Consider the following 13,209-nt stretch of genomic DNA (forward strand, 5'->3'; position numbering starts at 1 on the left):
AATGCCAAGACAAGAGCACTTACGCAAAACCCTTATTTTGTGTATTTTTACAGCAAATAAAATCCGACTTATTTTATTAAATTGTTCCACTTATTTGCTGGCACGGGAACAGCAACTCTACATTACCAGCCAGCTATGGTATTAAAGGCCGGTAAAAAGTTATAAACAAACAGATAAAATCACTGAATTCAGTCTTCGTTGGGTGCCCTGTCACATTAAGGAAGTTTTTATGAGACAGAACAAAATCTTAAAATAGATTTTATCGTTTGTGCAAAATAATTGCAATAGAGAGCTTAGTAATTATCAAGTGACGGAAATTAATTCTTTCGAAAACTGATTCTCCGACCTGCGAAAATGTCGTTAATTACTAAATTTCTTTTTCCATGGTGACGTTATTTGAAATTTAGTAGTATATCACAAGTAAACGTAGGCGCTGTAGTGTCGAAAACAAATTCAAGAAAATTGAGGTGACATTTAGGTTTGCAAGTTAGAAAGCCATGCTCGAAATAATTAGTCCTTCGCGGATATTACTTTAATGGTTACTTCAATAATTAAAACTTCTATTGTAAAAAGGCATTTGTAGGAAAACAATGAAACAGTTGCAATAGGCCTTATTCGTATCTCGGTATGGACTGGAACTAGCGTGCAATGGAGGCCATGCGGGTAATTTCAATGCAAATGACATGAAGCTGATGAACGCCCGCAGAGCCTCCATTGCAGCAGTCCAGTCCAAACCGAGAATACGAATAAGGCCTAATATTGAAGTGTCACAAAATGTGAAAACAGTAAACTCTTTCATATATCAACAACGCATGGTAATGTTCAAAAAACAATCATGGAAAACTGACAATAAACAATTTGTACCCGAGCCAAGAACGAGAACGTATAAAACAAAGTACAAAAATACAAAGCCAGTTTAAATCCCCCATTGTTTTGAAGGGTTTCATTTTCTCCGACAAGCGTTCAACGCTAAAACTCTTGCTGAAACAAAACTACAATTAAGGTGTTTCTCATTTTCTTCACGGCGTGAGGACAAATTGGAATTCTCCAAGTGTTGTCAACCCAAAGTCAATAACCATTGGTTAATTGCCAAACATAGCACAATAAATGTTTTTAAACACGAAGACATTTATACTTAAAAAAACGTCTGCCTTCTCCTATGTTATGGAAATATTTTTACAGAGTTGCAGACTCAACAACACTACTGTGGATAAGAAGAAGTTATTATGGGCTTCCCAGTGAGTCTTGGAGCAGTTGATAATAACTCGGAGAATATATTGAAAACCCCATATCGCGTGATTCCTGTACCCGTCACAAAAAATTAAAAGCACCCTGCCTTAACACGAAACGAAGATCACTTTGCAAATGATATGTCTGAAAAAAAAAACAACAACCTTGTTTTGGCTTCCTTATTAAAAAATTACGAACATGATTCACTAAGGAAGTAAAAAGAGAGCTAACCTTCTACAAGATTCCTTACTAAAGTGCTGTTTTGTACCATTGAATCAAGGCCTTGTTTAGAATTCATGACTGCTTTAATGCAGTTCACGCATTCAAGTTGCATGAACGCCTCCACAAACGCCATTCTGTTCGCACCGCCTCGGCTTAATTTTTCCAAAGATTGAAACAGCACCTCCATCCCACCTTCACTGAGAAATTCCGCAATCCATTCAGCAGAACTTGTTTGGAGTTTCGTCTTGAGCCCGGAGAAATTTCGTAGACAAGAAGAACTGAGCAAGCGAACGCAAAGTTCGGCCGAAACATCGGTGGAGATTGAAAAGTTTTCAATTTGTTTTCCTTCAGGGTCACAGTTGAACTGCTGGCGAACAATCGTCCATCTTTTTGCGACTTTAACATTAGCCATTCTAACGGAGTTAAAACACGGTGCAATGAATTTGTCGTGGCCAACCAAAATATATCAACAATCCATTTGCGGTCGGCGAGAAAAATCCTCTTAAAGTCATTAGCTGCATCCACGAACAGTGTGCAGTTTGAAACATTTACTCGCACCTAAGTAACGATCTTCTACACATGCAAATTGTTCCACGTAGATAAGAAATGTTCTCCCTTTTAGCCAGCGAGATATGAATAATGATTAAAACTTGCCACGAATCCCTCGCGTAGAAACGCGTCCTTCACTCAACGATCTCGACAAGAGTGTGGAATGCGCGCAAGAAAAAACCTCGCTATACTACCTAATGAATGGACCTTTTCCAAGTTATGTAGAGCCGTGTAAACAATCGTTTCGCAGATGTCACATTTTCAATGTTTTGTTAATCATTTTGCCAGTGTTTTTACAGTAAAAGACCCAAATTGTAATTACAGTGGAATAGTAAATGAGCCGCACTGGCTGACATAGGCTAAGTGTTCTGACAACTTGGTGATATTAAGATCATTTGAATATAAGCGCGAAAAATAATTCGTTTAAAGGTTGTGATACCATAGGATTTTATTTCTTTGAAATTTTCTTTATTTTTAAACTAAGCTTTGGTAATATCAACAAAGGGAGTAAAATTACAAAATGAATTGGGTAGGTACAGTGGAGACATAATGGGTGATTATTTCTTAAAAATAGATGACACTTATTCTCGCAGGTGCTAAGTATGTTGTCACGAATGTTGTCGCCCCTTGTCTAGCTACCAATAGCTTTATTTGAAGAAGAACATTTTAATATTAATTGGAAATAAAATGCCTAAAGCTTTAAATAAATGTCATCACAACAGCTCTATAGAAACCTTTCAAAGACAAAACCAATGAGTAAATTGACGGTTGTCAACTTCTTACCTTTCGCCTCGGGCGTACGATAAAGCTTTGCATATTAAGGAAACCTTCAAAATGGTTTTTGAAATTATTGTAAATAACTTCTGCTTTTGTGGGTAGGTTTGTGCTGGAGCGAAGTGAGAACCGCGAAAAAACAGCCAAGATTTAATTGTATTAATTTATCAATGCGTTAGCAAATAATATTTTCGTACATGAAGGGACTATCGTAATTGCATGTAGTAACATTTCCAACGTATTTTTGAGGTATTTTTGTCAAAATAACATTTTTGACAAAAAATACCTGAAAAATGTTATTTTTTTATCAAAAAACCTCTTAGTCGTCGAATGGACTATGTAGTCAGTCAGTGGGTCAGTGAGCGATGTATGCTTGATACACCAATCAGATTGGGGCTACCATCAAGAACCAATCAAATAGCCGCTTCTAAGGGTTCATCGTATTTAAGGAGGATTCGATCTTTGTTTTTCGCCGACGGCGTTGTGTGTGGGTTTGAAACCGAAAAGCGTTGGGAATTCGTCACTTAGTCGACTGGCCTACGATCGAGGCCTTTGGCATGTTCCAGCATCTGATCAACGCTCTAGCTATTTATATCACAGCTAAGCCCCTAGAGTTTGTAATTTGCGACGTTGTTCTTGTGCACACCAAGGAAATTTTGGTTATTGCTTGGGACCAGTCCATTATGTAACAAAAATCAAATTAAAACTGAAACCATCGACCTTTCTAAACCTATAAAACTGAAGGAAACAAATCGAAATCACGCTGGTGAAAAACACACTTTTTATGGGATCATGAGCTGGGCCAGGGGAGCGATACTTCGTCTTTTATTAAAACGATGATGAAGCGAATTATGAGTTTGACGCCGAGGGTGGCGTAAACGTCTTCAGAAGAGTCATCGATCCTATGACAGCCTTTTTGGAGTTCCCCCACGAAGAAAATTTAATTTAAATGACTCCTTGTGGCTACTAGATCTACGTACTGGCTGTCGACACTTCTGTATTATGAACACAATGTGGCGATGTCAGCATAATTTAAAAATGTTTAATTAAGTTTTTTTATGTAGGCTGCTGATGACAGCCAAGCCACTGGACCGATATTTCATTTCGTTATCGACTAAAACCTGAGACTTTCCCTAAATCATTCAGCTTTGTCAAGATTTTATCTTGGCTTTGTAAAATCTCCGTTTCCAAGGGAAGGACCGGTGAAAAGTTATACTTTGATTAAATTGTGAAATTTGAACCAATCATATCCGCAGGAATGGTCTCCGAGTGATTGCAGAATTGGCATGGATGTACACGCCAAATGGGTATTTCCCGCAGTAACTGTTAGAAAACTCAAGGATAGACATTAAATCTTTCGGTTCAAGTTCAACAGATCTGGGCCGAAGGCCGAGCGGGGGAGTTCATCCGACAGACTGTCAGCAAAACTTCACCAGCATGAACTTCGTATAATGATCATGAAATGACCGGAGGCTGTCGTAATGAGCCCGTTGTTGACGTTTAGGACGTTTAGAAGAAATAACATAGTAATGCATTGACTATTCAAGAAATATCTCTCTCGAGATATATAGAGAAGCAAAAACAGTATTTGTCCACAATTTTCCAACACCTGCCCCGCCGTACGCATAGAAAGGCAGGAAATACTAACAATACAATACAATAAACTAACGTTTCAGCTAACGTTAATTTTCCAGCGAATTAATTAAAAACCTTATAGTAGGCAAAATTTACGAAAATTGCAAAGGCCAACATCGAAAACGGCTCGGCAAAAATTTAATTTAATCTGTGTTGAAAGCTAAACATACCATGAATTGTATATGCAAATTTAATTCATTTCTTTTTATTCCTCGGTCAACAAAAGCAATATTCACTGGATCAGTTAAAATTACATCCCACGCAAAATATGTTATTTAATGGCTGGACTAGTGAATAACGTTTTCATGCAAGCGTATTTTTACGCAAGAAATTTTCAACATTCGCAAATTCGTGTTTAGTTGCCGTCGAGACACAAATCATTTTTAACGGGATTAATTTAAGATTTCGATGTGCTTTTAATTTTCGGTCGCGGTTAATACCCCCAAATATTATTTACACAAAATTAAAATAGTGCGAAAATATCAAGCATGATTAAACGTCTGCAAACCCAAGTGAAGTTAAAATAATCGCTCACCTCTTACAAGAGACCTAGTTAACTCGTTGTTCGCTGTCATTACTTCCAAACCAACCGATGAATTCATCACTGCTTTTATGCATCTCACACACTCAATTTGCTCAAGAGCTTCAGTGAACTTCAGTCCATTATTTCCAGAAGATAGCGACGACAGACCATCAAGTAAACAACTAAGTCCTCCGAGATTAAGAAATTCACTTAGCCATTCTTTGCTAGTATTTTCGAGCCGCGGCCGAAGACCAGAAAAATTCTTCAGCGATGGCGTTTCCAGCAACTTCACGCACAGCTCGGGGTCTGCGTCAGCTATTAGTCCGCTAATGACTGACGAACCGTCTTTTTGATCACTTGAAAGCTTGCGCCATTTTGACTTCGAAGCGTTCATAGCCATTTTCGCTTCACATAGAAAACGGCAACTTCGACTTGCGGCTAAATACGCCGCGAAATATGACGTCAAACTGGTGAAAGCACGTCAAACCCTTCCGAATTTGCTCGAAGTCAAGTGCTGGTTGAAAAGGATGGCTGCGCACACATCGACTCGGAGCTTTGTTTGCTGGTTTCAGCGCACAATAGAGGGTATATCAAAGCTGCCAGGAACTTTATAACGGATCACTCGAACAAAAGCTTAAGTAAATTCGTCTTTTGTGAGTGTATTTGCAAAACAGCGGCGTGGGAACATTGAAATCCCTTGAGAAATGTTTATTTGTTCACCAAGCTGTGAAGATAGTTAATATTCGATGACAGTAAAGTGTCATTCGGTGAACAGATATTACACCGGTATTTTCTTGCAAGACCAGCGACGCAGCAGCGGATAGAATCGAGACCCGATACCAGAGTTTTTCTTTCTTCTACTGAAAAAAGGGGAAAAGTGTTTAAATTTCGATCGATTGAGGTTAAAAGAAAGGAAAGAGAAATCCTCTAAAACCGGTTAATCGAGAAGTTGTAAAAAATGAAAAAGCCGTATCAGCAAAAATGGACGAGTTCATTGCAGTCATTGGCTCATCGTCCGTGTTTTTTCCGTGTAGCTCTATGATTTCTGTTTTTCTTTCACTTCGTCACTGACAAAATATTATCCGGGCTAAGAGCTTGTTGAGAATATTTGCACGTATTATCTTTATATCAAGATGGCAAAATAAGAGAGCTCTCTTGAAAGAAGTCAAGAACTTATGCCCGGTGAACCACCGGAAATGACGTAGAAAATGCTACATCCTGCCATGGTCGGACTGGACGCGTCACAAAATGTTTGTTCGCGCTTTGAATGAAAACAAGCACAAACGTTAACGGAAAAATAAATGTTTCACGTCTGTAGCAAAAAATCCCCATGCCCGTAACTTTCAAGAAACGCGTCAAAGCTGTTTAGTTTTTGCGTTACAGTTCTTTTGGCAGTGTTTCAATGAAAAATGTTCGCGTTTCGATTGGATTCAGAAAAAAAATTTGCAATGTTTGTAACAAGACGAACGCAATGTTGTTTTTTGTTTTGTTTTTTATGTATTTCTTGTATGGTAAACCTGATAACACTGATATGGCCATTGTATAAAACAATTGCATTTGTCTACATACTACCACTGAAAGTTGAGTGGTTTTGACATCTAAAAAGCTAATCTTATCTTTTCAATACGTGTTGAGAAAAGAAACAAAACAAACAAATAAGAAAGCAGACCATTCCCGAAGCAATTTTTTTAAAGGTCCGTTGTTGACTAATATTTTGACTTAAATTTATACAACTTTTCACTCCACCAAATATCTTCTTATTCCTTAATACTACTTCACAATTTTCCATTTCTTAATTTGCTTGGGCCAGAGAATTTTCGTTTGAGACAAATAAACTTCCCACGAATTCCATCCTCAACATTTCATAACGAGCTATTTTGGCTAACGCAATTTTTTTCAGATATGAACGTAATTCTAGCCGATGAAATTAAGAAGGAAACCAGTAACCGCATCCGGTGTCAATGATAAATTTTTCATGTATTTTACCTCAATACAATATCAGTTCTAGAACACGCGCTTTTAAAATGCAGATGATTTGTTTATATTCAGTCCTATCTATTAGCTGCTATCGCTAGAAAAACTCATACGGCGTTTTATGGTACCACAAAGTTATTTGAATTTAATATGTAAAAAAATCATATTATTTTAGTGAGCCTCGATTATATGACCAGAGATTCAACCGCTACACCTGTTAATATAAAAATAATCTGCTTTTGTGATAATTAGATCTTCTTGTTTGTTTAATTAAGACAAACACCTTATAACGTTACTTTTTTACTCGTTCACTCCCAAGGTCAAAATCTAAATTCTCTTTATCATCTTCTATACATTTCTTATAGGTTTAGTTCAGAGAATTTAGTGCTGCTTCAAGGAAATATCTCTTAGTTGATGATTATTTTCATTCTTGCTACCTGTCCGCTTAGGTTTGTATCAATATCGAAAGGAGAAACTAGATTTTGATCAATTTTAAGACTTGAGGGTTAATTAGAAAATCTTTTGGAAAAACATAAATAAATACACACAATTCTGAACGTGTTCAAAACGCAAAATATCATTATGAGCGCAAAATTGAAAGAGAATACCAGGTTTTTTTTAATATCAAACGTGTCAGGTTGTAGACCAAACAGGAGCTGGTTGCACCAAAACCATGAAAAATAAATCGAGATAAACGTTTAACATTATAGCGACAGTATGCAATGCGACAACTTTTGTATGGTGGCAAAATATATAAACCATGTACGTGATACACACTGCACGCAAACATTCGTGGTACCAGGGTTTGGTATTTAATGAATAAAAACCGTAGATTGTCACTTCTGTTATTTTACCATATCATAGACAAACGTGGCCACCATGAAATAACGTTTTGCGATTCAGGTATGCGATTTTTGATTGAAACGTTAATTTCCACTACAGCTATAAAGACAAGTAAAAGTAATAAAATTAAGCTTTCAATAAATTGACGTTTACCTCTGCCGAGTCTTCGTGTAAAGTCACGATTTCCAACCATGAAATCAAGACCAGTTCTTGAATTCATGACGGTTTTGATACAAGACGTGCATTCGACGAGCATAACTGCATCTACCAACAACTTCAGCGAGCTCAACTTCTCCAGAGCGGCGAGCAACACTTCCATTCCATTGCTCTCAAGAAATTCGACCATCCATTCGTTCGAAGAGCTTTTTAACTTGCTATGAATTCCACAATAAGTTTGAAAAGACGGAAATCGCAACAAACGAACACAAAACTCCGGAGAGGCTTCGTTTGATAGCCAAGATCCTTGATCTCCGTCAGATAGTTGTCTTTTTAAAGACGACCATTTTCTTTTAACGGCAAAGCTCGACATTTTCGTTGAATTTGAACAGAATACATTTCACAGGTAGTTTTGGTGCCCCGCGGGGCACAGACCATTTAAATGCCAATCATTATATTCTCCATGGCAACCGTGTGTGCTTAGAGCACCCCAGACACTTGTTATAGTGAGTTATTTTGACGATTAAAGGCAATAGAACTTTTCACGTGCGAAAAATCAAAAGGATTTCGTGTGACACCTAGGGGATTTTTAATAGGTTTTTTAAGACTCTTTCTTATTCAAATAAGCCGTTAAAAATGCATTTTGAAAACCTGCTAAAAATTCGCTCAAATAAATACCGTTGACCAATGGTATTATGGAAAAAAGAAGTTTAAAATCTAATTGAATCTCGCAATTAAAAGAAAAAGATTCTCATAAATTCGTAAATTATTTTTATTCTTCAACCGAGTGCCACGTGCTGAGTTGCCGGAGGTGCACACGCGATGTCCTAATGGTTAGCGCGCTGGATTTCAAATCGAGCGGTCTGGGTTCCAGGCTTCCAGCCCTGGCCGCAGAAGGCGGGACAGTGGCTTGCCTTCTCTGGCAAGACACTTTACTCTCATATAGTGTCTCTTCTCCACCAATGGGTATGTATAAACGGTTTTTAGCTGTCCGATTAGCCTTTTATAGTCTGTTAAAAGAGCCTTTCAGTTGCTGATGCTGATCTACACAAACATCCGGCTACAATTTGCCTCTGTTAGTCCAAGTGGCTCTTGACCTGATTTACAAAAAGTCTCAACCTAATAAAATGCTGACGGGCAGGCGGAGAAGGAGCGATTTCCGTTAGACTCAGGAAGTCATAACAGTTTTGAAGATGATTGAACTAAGCTTTGTTTTCTCCAGCCACGCACGACACACGCGTGGAAGGAGCAGACACGCGTAGCGACTCGCGGGTAACTGTCAGAATCCTTGTAACGGAGCACTAACCGGAAACAAACACGTCGCGCATGTGCTTGTATGAACATTTTTCAAAATAAATTTGGTTACAATTTTGGAAACTGTAGCAAAAATTCTGTGCCTTGCACAAAGCAGCTAAGATCATAGATTTTTGAAGTTCGTTGTTCGTATCCGGGACAATCTTCCTCAAGATACACTATACTATGGGCGTGGTCGTTTGTTTGTTGTACACGTGGAAGTTGTTTCGAACAGAGTTTCTTTTGGAATAAATGCCCGCTTTTCTTTCGTTGGAAAGAACGGAGCTCACTTTCCGTAAGGCTGGTTGGCTTGTCTCGTAACCCCCTCTTAATAAGAGAAGTTGACTAACAATAACTCCCGAAAAAACAAAATTTGTTTCCTTTTTCCTCCAAATTTGATAAGAGAAACTCAAACCCATTCCGGTGTTAATTGTAATCCTATAGACTTTGATTTTAGTTTCCGTTGACGCGATTAGTTTAAACACGTTCAACAACCGGAACGCACGAATTTTCAATGCGTAAAAACAAACAAACGATTAAAACAGTAGATATTGTGGATTATTTTAACAAATTTCTGCATTGTAGTCCACAGATCGTTCATATCGGGTGTAAATAACTTTTTGTCGTGTTTGAGTGTTTGGTTTAGCCCTGATCTGAAGAAGCGTCAGATTGTGTCAAACATGTCAACACATTTAAGAGGCTGTTCAGTGGAGCATTAAGCGCTTATAGATTCTCGCATTACGTATTCTATATATAACAAAGCAGAGCAATAGCAAACGTTATTATAATAGCTCTGAAAATACAATGAAAAAACTATTAAACGTATACAGTTTGATTTTGTTGTACTATGAAGAGCACACGTAGCATCGAAAAACAAAATGAAATCGAAATTTTCTTGCATTTATGGAAAGCGAAACTCTAATGACATGACACACAAGAAGTTTAATCAGATAAGACCTCGAGGCTAGGTATGCAAATAGTTTGGATAAATAATAAGATCTAGCTAGAATGAGGAGGAAGGAACTAAAGAATATCCAAGAAAAAACATATCCTTACCGCATACGAGTTGACAAACAAGATCTGGAGACGAGAGAAAGTAAAGCACACCAGCTTGAGAGTTCAGCACCTCTTTGATGCACTGAACGCATTCGAGCGCTACAAAAGCGTCCATGAAGGCAATATGGCAATTTTGAGCTGATAAACGGACAGAGAGGATCTCTAAAGCGTTCATCAACACATCTAAACCTCCAAGGACGAGAAACTCCGACATCCACTGCGTCGAACATTTGGCAAGCTTGGGGTGAAGCGCGGAAAAGTTTTTCAAGGACGGTATGCGAAGAAGACTGATGCACAATTCTGGTTCGATGTTGCTGAATTGTCCTTTAGCTTGTGCATGCGAGTCGACGTGGACATTTTGCTGGAAAATCGGCAACTTTCGTACTCTTTGCCAGCCTGAGAGTTCCATGTCTTAAATACAAACTGCAAAGTGCTCTATTCACCTGCAGTAGTTGTGATCTGCCGATTAACAGATGTCACTGTATATATAGCACATGCATTGAACTTTCGACCCACGCTTTCGACCAGAATGTTCAAAACAATACGTGACCCATGCATTTCGTTACATGTACGTTCATGGATGCACATTTAATGAAAATCCACTATCATTTCTTCAGATGCCTTAAATTGGTATGTCACTCTTCCTTGCTTTTAAATTTAAACGAAACTTCTTTTAATAAAGATGTCCATACTATTTTCTCTTAAATTTTTTTTGCTGTAATTTACTCTACTTCACTTTGCAGATTTTGTTTTCGGTGCAAAAGAAACATAACTGATAGCAGTCACGTAAAATTTTGTCCACGTCATCTTGAAAGTTGCCAAACAAAATATATTTCAGCTTCGAAATCCGAAATAGAAGTGTCAAAAAACCCATGAAAAATATAACAGTTGGTCTCATTGATTTTTAAATGAGGGATATGAGTACATATGAATAAGCTCAGCTTAGTTTTCAGCGCTGTTTTCTAAAGTATGTTGTTGTGATTTGTTTTGGTCACAAGAAAGAACATCAACTTCCATTCAGCCAAGTCAGTTTCTTGTTTCTAATTTACTGAGAGCTACAGAGTGTCGTTTCCCGAACTAAAAACTGAAGCTTCTAGACCTTTTGGTTGGCCACGTTGTTATTCCAATTGAACGATTCTTATAGAGTTTCAAATAAATCAAAGGAACTGCAGAAACATGGCGCCAGAGTTAGCAGGGGGCGTGGTAACCGATAACCTCTGAAGAAGCATGAGCGCAGTTGTACTCGTATGATTATTCGATAAGGAAGAACAAAATCTTAAGCGATTGTACGTAACTGCTTTTAGCTAAATAAAAGAGCCCTGTAACATTTTATTGAGTATTGGGAATAGTGGTGAGTATTGAAACGTAAAGAAGGGGGAAGACAGTCAACTGCAGCTGAAATTGGACTGAAATCAAACCCGGTTTGCAAGCTGGATCGTTGAAGATAAAAGGTGGCGAAATATGAAATGAAGATTCAAGTTTATATGCAATTGGCTACAAGGACCTCTATAATATAAACCTTGAGTATATAAAGAGGGTTAAATAATCAGTCAATGAAGAGGTCTGGTATTTTATCTGCCATTAATTGCTGAAAATCTTTTTCACAAGTTATTCCGTCGCCGACCCGCCTCCACAAACACACCAACAAATTCAGGAAATGAACTATTTCCGGCGGAAGTTTAATCCCTCTTCTATTCGAACGATCGATCGCGTGACTTGCCCAGAAAAATGACCGCACGCATCTAAACACCGAGACCATTCTAAAAGTTTATATATTCATGCTCATTCTTCAAGGATGAGTAAATAAAAGTGAAAGATTGCTTTGAGCTTCATAACTAACGCGAATTATGTTTGTAATGGTGCCTTTCTGTCTATTCTATGAAGAAATTTAAAGCTTTTGCTATCTGTACGCACGATATTTTTCGCTATCAATAAAACCAAAACAACATGAAATTAGCGTAATTAATTCTGAGCACAAAGCCTCTTCGACTTTGAACAGTATGTGGGAGGTTGAAATGTGGCAGAGCTATTGTTTATCAATTTGTTAATTAACGAAGCGTTAATAGACTCGGCAGGCAGCCTCTTTGTACACAGAGTGCTAAAGAGTTATGCGCGAAATCGACCGCAAAACAGTCAGGTTACTTGATTTAAAATATGAACACGGCCTTTGAATAAAATTAGCTTTTTCTCTTTTAGATCTATCAGCGAAAAGACACCGACTGAAATGATACAGTGCCAGACAAACCAATATTATTTTTCCTCAATCATTATTAATTATCATAAAGATTATATGACCAAGAGATTTTTCGTACCGATTACAGTTAATCAACATTTGAAGGTTTTTATCTGATTACATGTGCTGTACTTACGAAGTATTATAAAAAAACATGGCCATTTTGCTCAATCGTCGATCTAAGATTTGCATGTTAATTAAAGATGGTCTAGTTTAAAAAAAATTACTTCAACTAGTAATGCAATTATCCCCGTAACATCACGTCAACTTTTTAAGGTCGAATTACCAAATTCGTTTGTACTTTAATAGCAAACATCCATTACCTTGATGGTTTTTTGAATATTAAAGTTTGTTGACTTTTTGCGACTTTTAATGCCATTATCGGCCACATTAAAAAGCCTTTCAACTAAAAACTAATGGAAGTCGTTCAATTATGTAAATTGTGTACGGCTGAAGAATTCACAACTTTTATGAAAACATTCAAATATTAATTAGCGACTTGCAAAGCGATGAAATACAAAAAAAAAATAGTGTAAAAACCACGCACAAAATTATCACTAGATAAATCTGTTCAACTCTGAGCCTCCTTTTTACTTTTTACCACTATTTGTTCAAAGTAAACTACTCAAATCTTCAAGTATATACATAAATATAATTATGATAGAACAGGAAATAACTCTACATACCAGTAACAAGTTGGTTCGTTAGCGAAGGATCGTTG

The 13,209-nt window shown here is 37.4% G+C and overlaps 2 protein-coding genes across 2 annotated transcripts in view; both read right to left on the reverse strand.

The window, feature by feature from the left end:
• Window positions 1-10,731, reverse strand: part of LOC144653294 (inverted formin-2-like) — a 33,314-nt gene extending 22,583 nt beyond the window's left edge. Inside the window, 1 exon segment of the mRNA XM_078513252.1 lies at window positions 10,256-10,731. Within this exon segment, the coding sequence (XP_078369378.1) occupies window positions 10,256-10,664 (409 nt within the window). The 5' untranslated portion in view covers window positions 10,665-10,731.
• Window positions 5,332-8,286, reverse strand: LOC144653327 (inverted formin-2-like). Its single transcript, XM_078513301.1, has 2 exons — window positions 7,904-8,286; window positions 5,332-5,793 (listed from the first exon to the last, which is right to left on the reverse strand). The coding sequence occupies exons 1-2, from the start codon at window positions 8,277-8,279 to the stop codon at window positions 5,642-5,644; spliced, it is 528 nt and encodes a 175-aa protein (XP_078369427.1). The 5' UTR covers window positions 8,280-8,286; the 3' UTR covers window positions 5,332-5,641.
• Window positions 10,732-13,209: the final 2,478 nt, after the last annotated feature.

The sequence above is a fragment of the Oculina patagonica genome, chromosome 5, assembly GCF_052425735.1.
Source record: "Oculina patagonica isolate OP01 chromosome 5, crgOcupat, whole genome shotgun sequence".
NCBI classification, from domain to species: Eukaryota; Metazoa; Cnidaria; class Anthozoa; order Scleractinia; family Oculinidae; genus Oculina; species Oculina patagonica.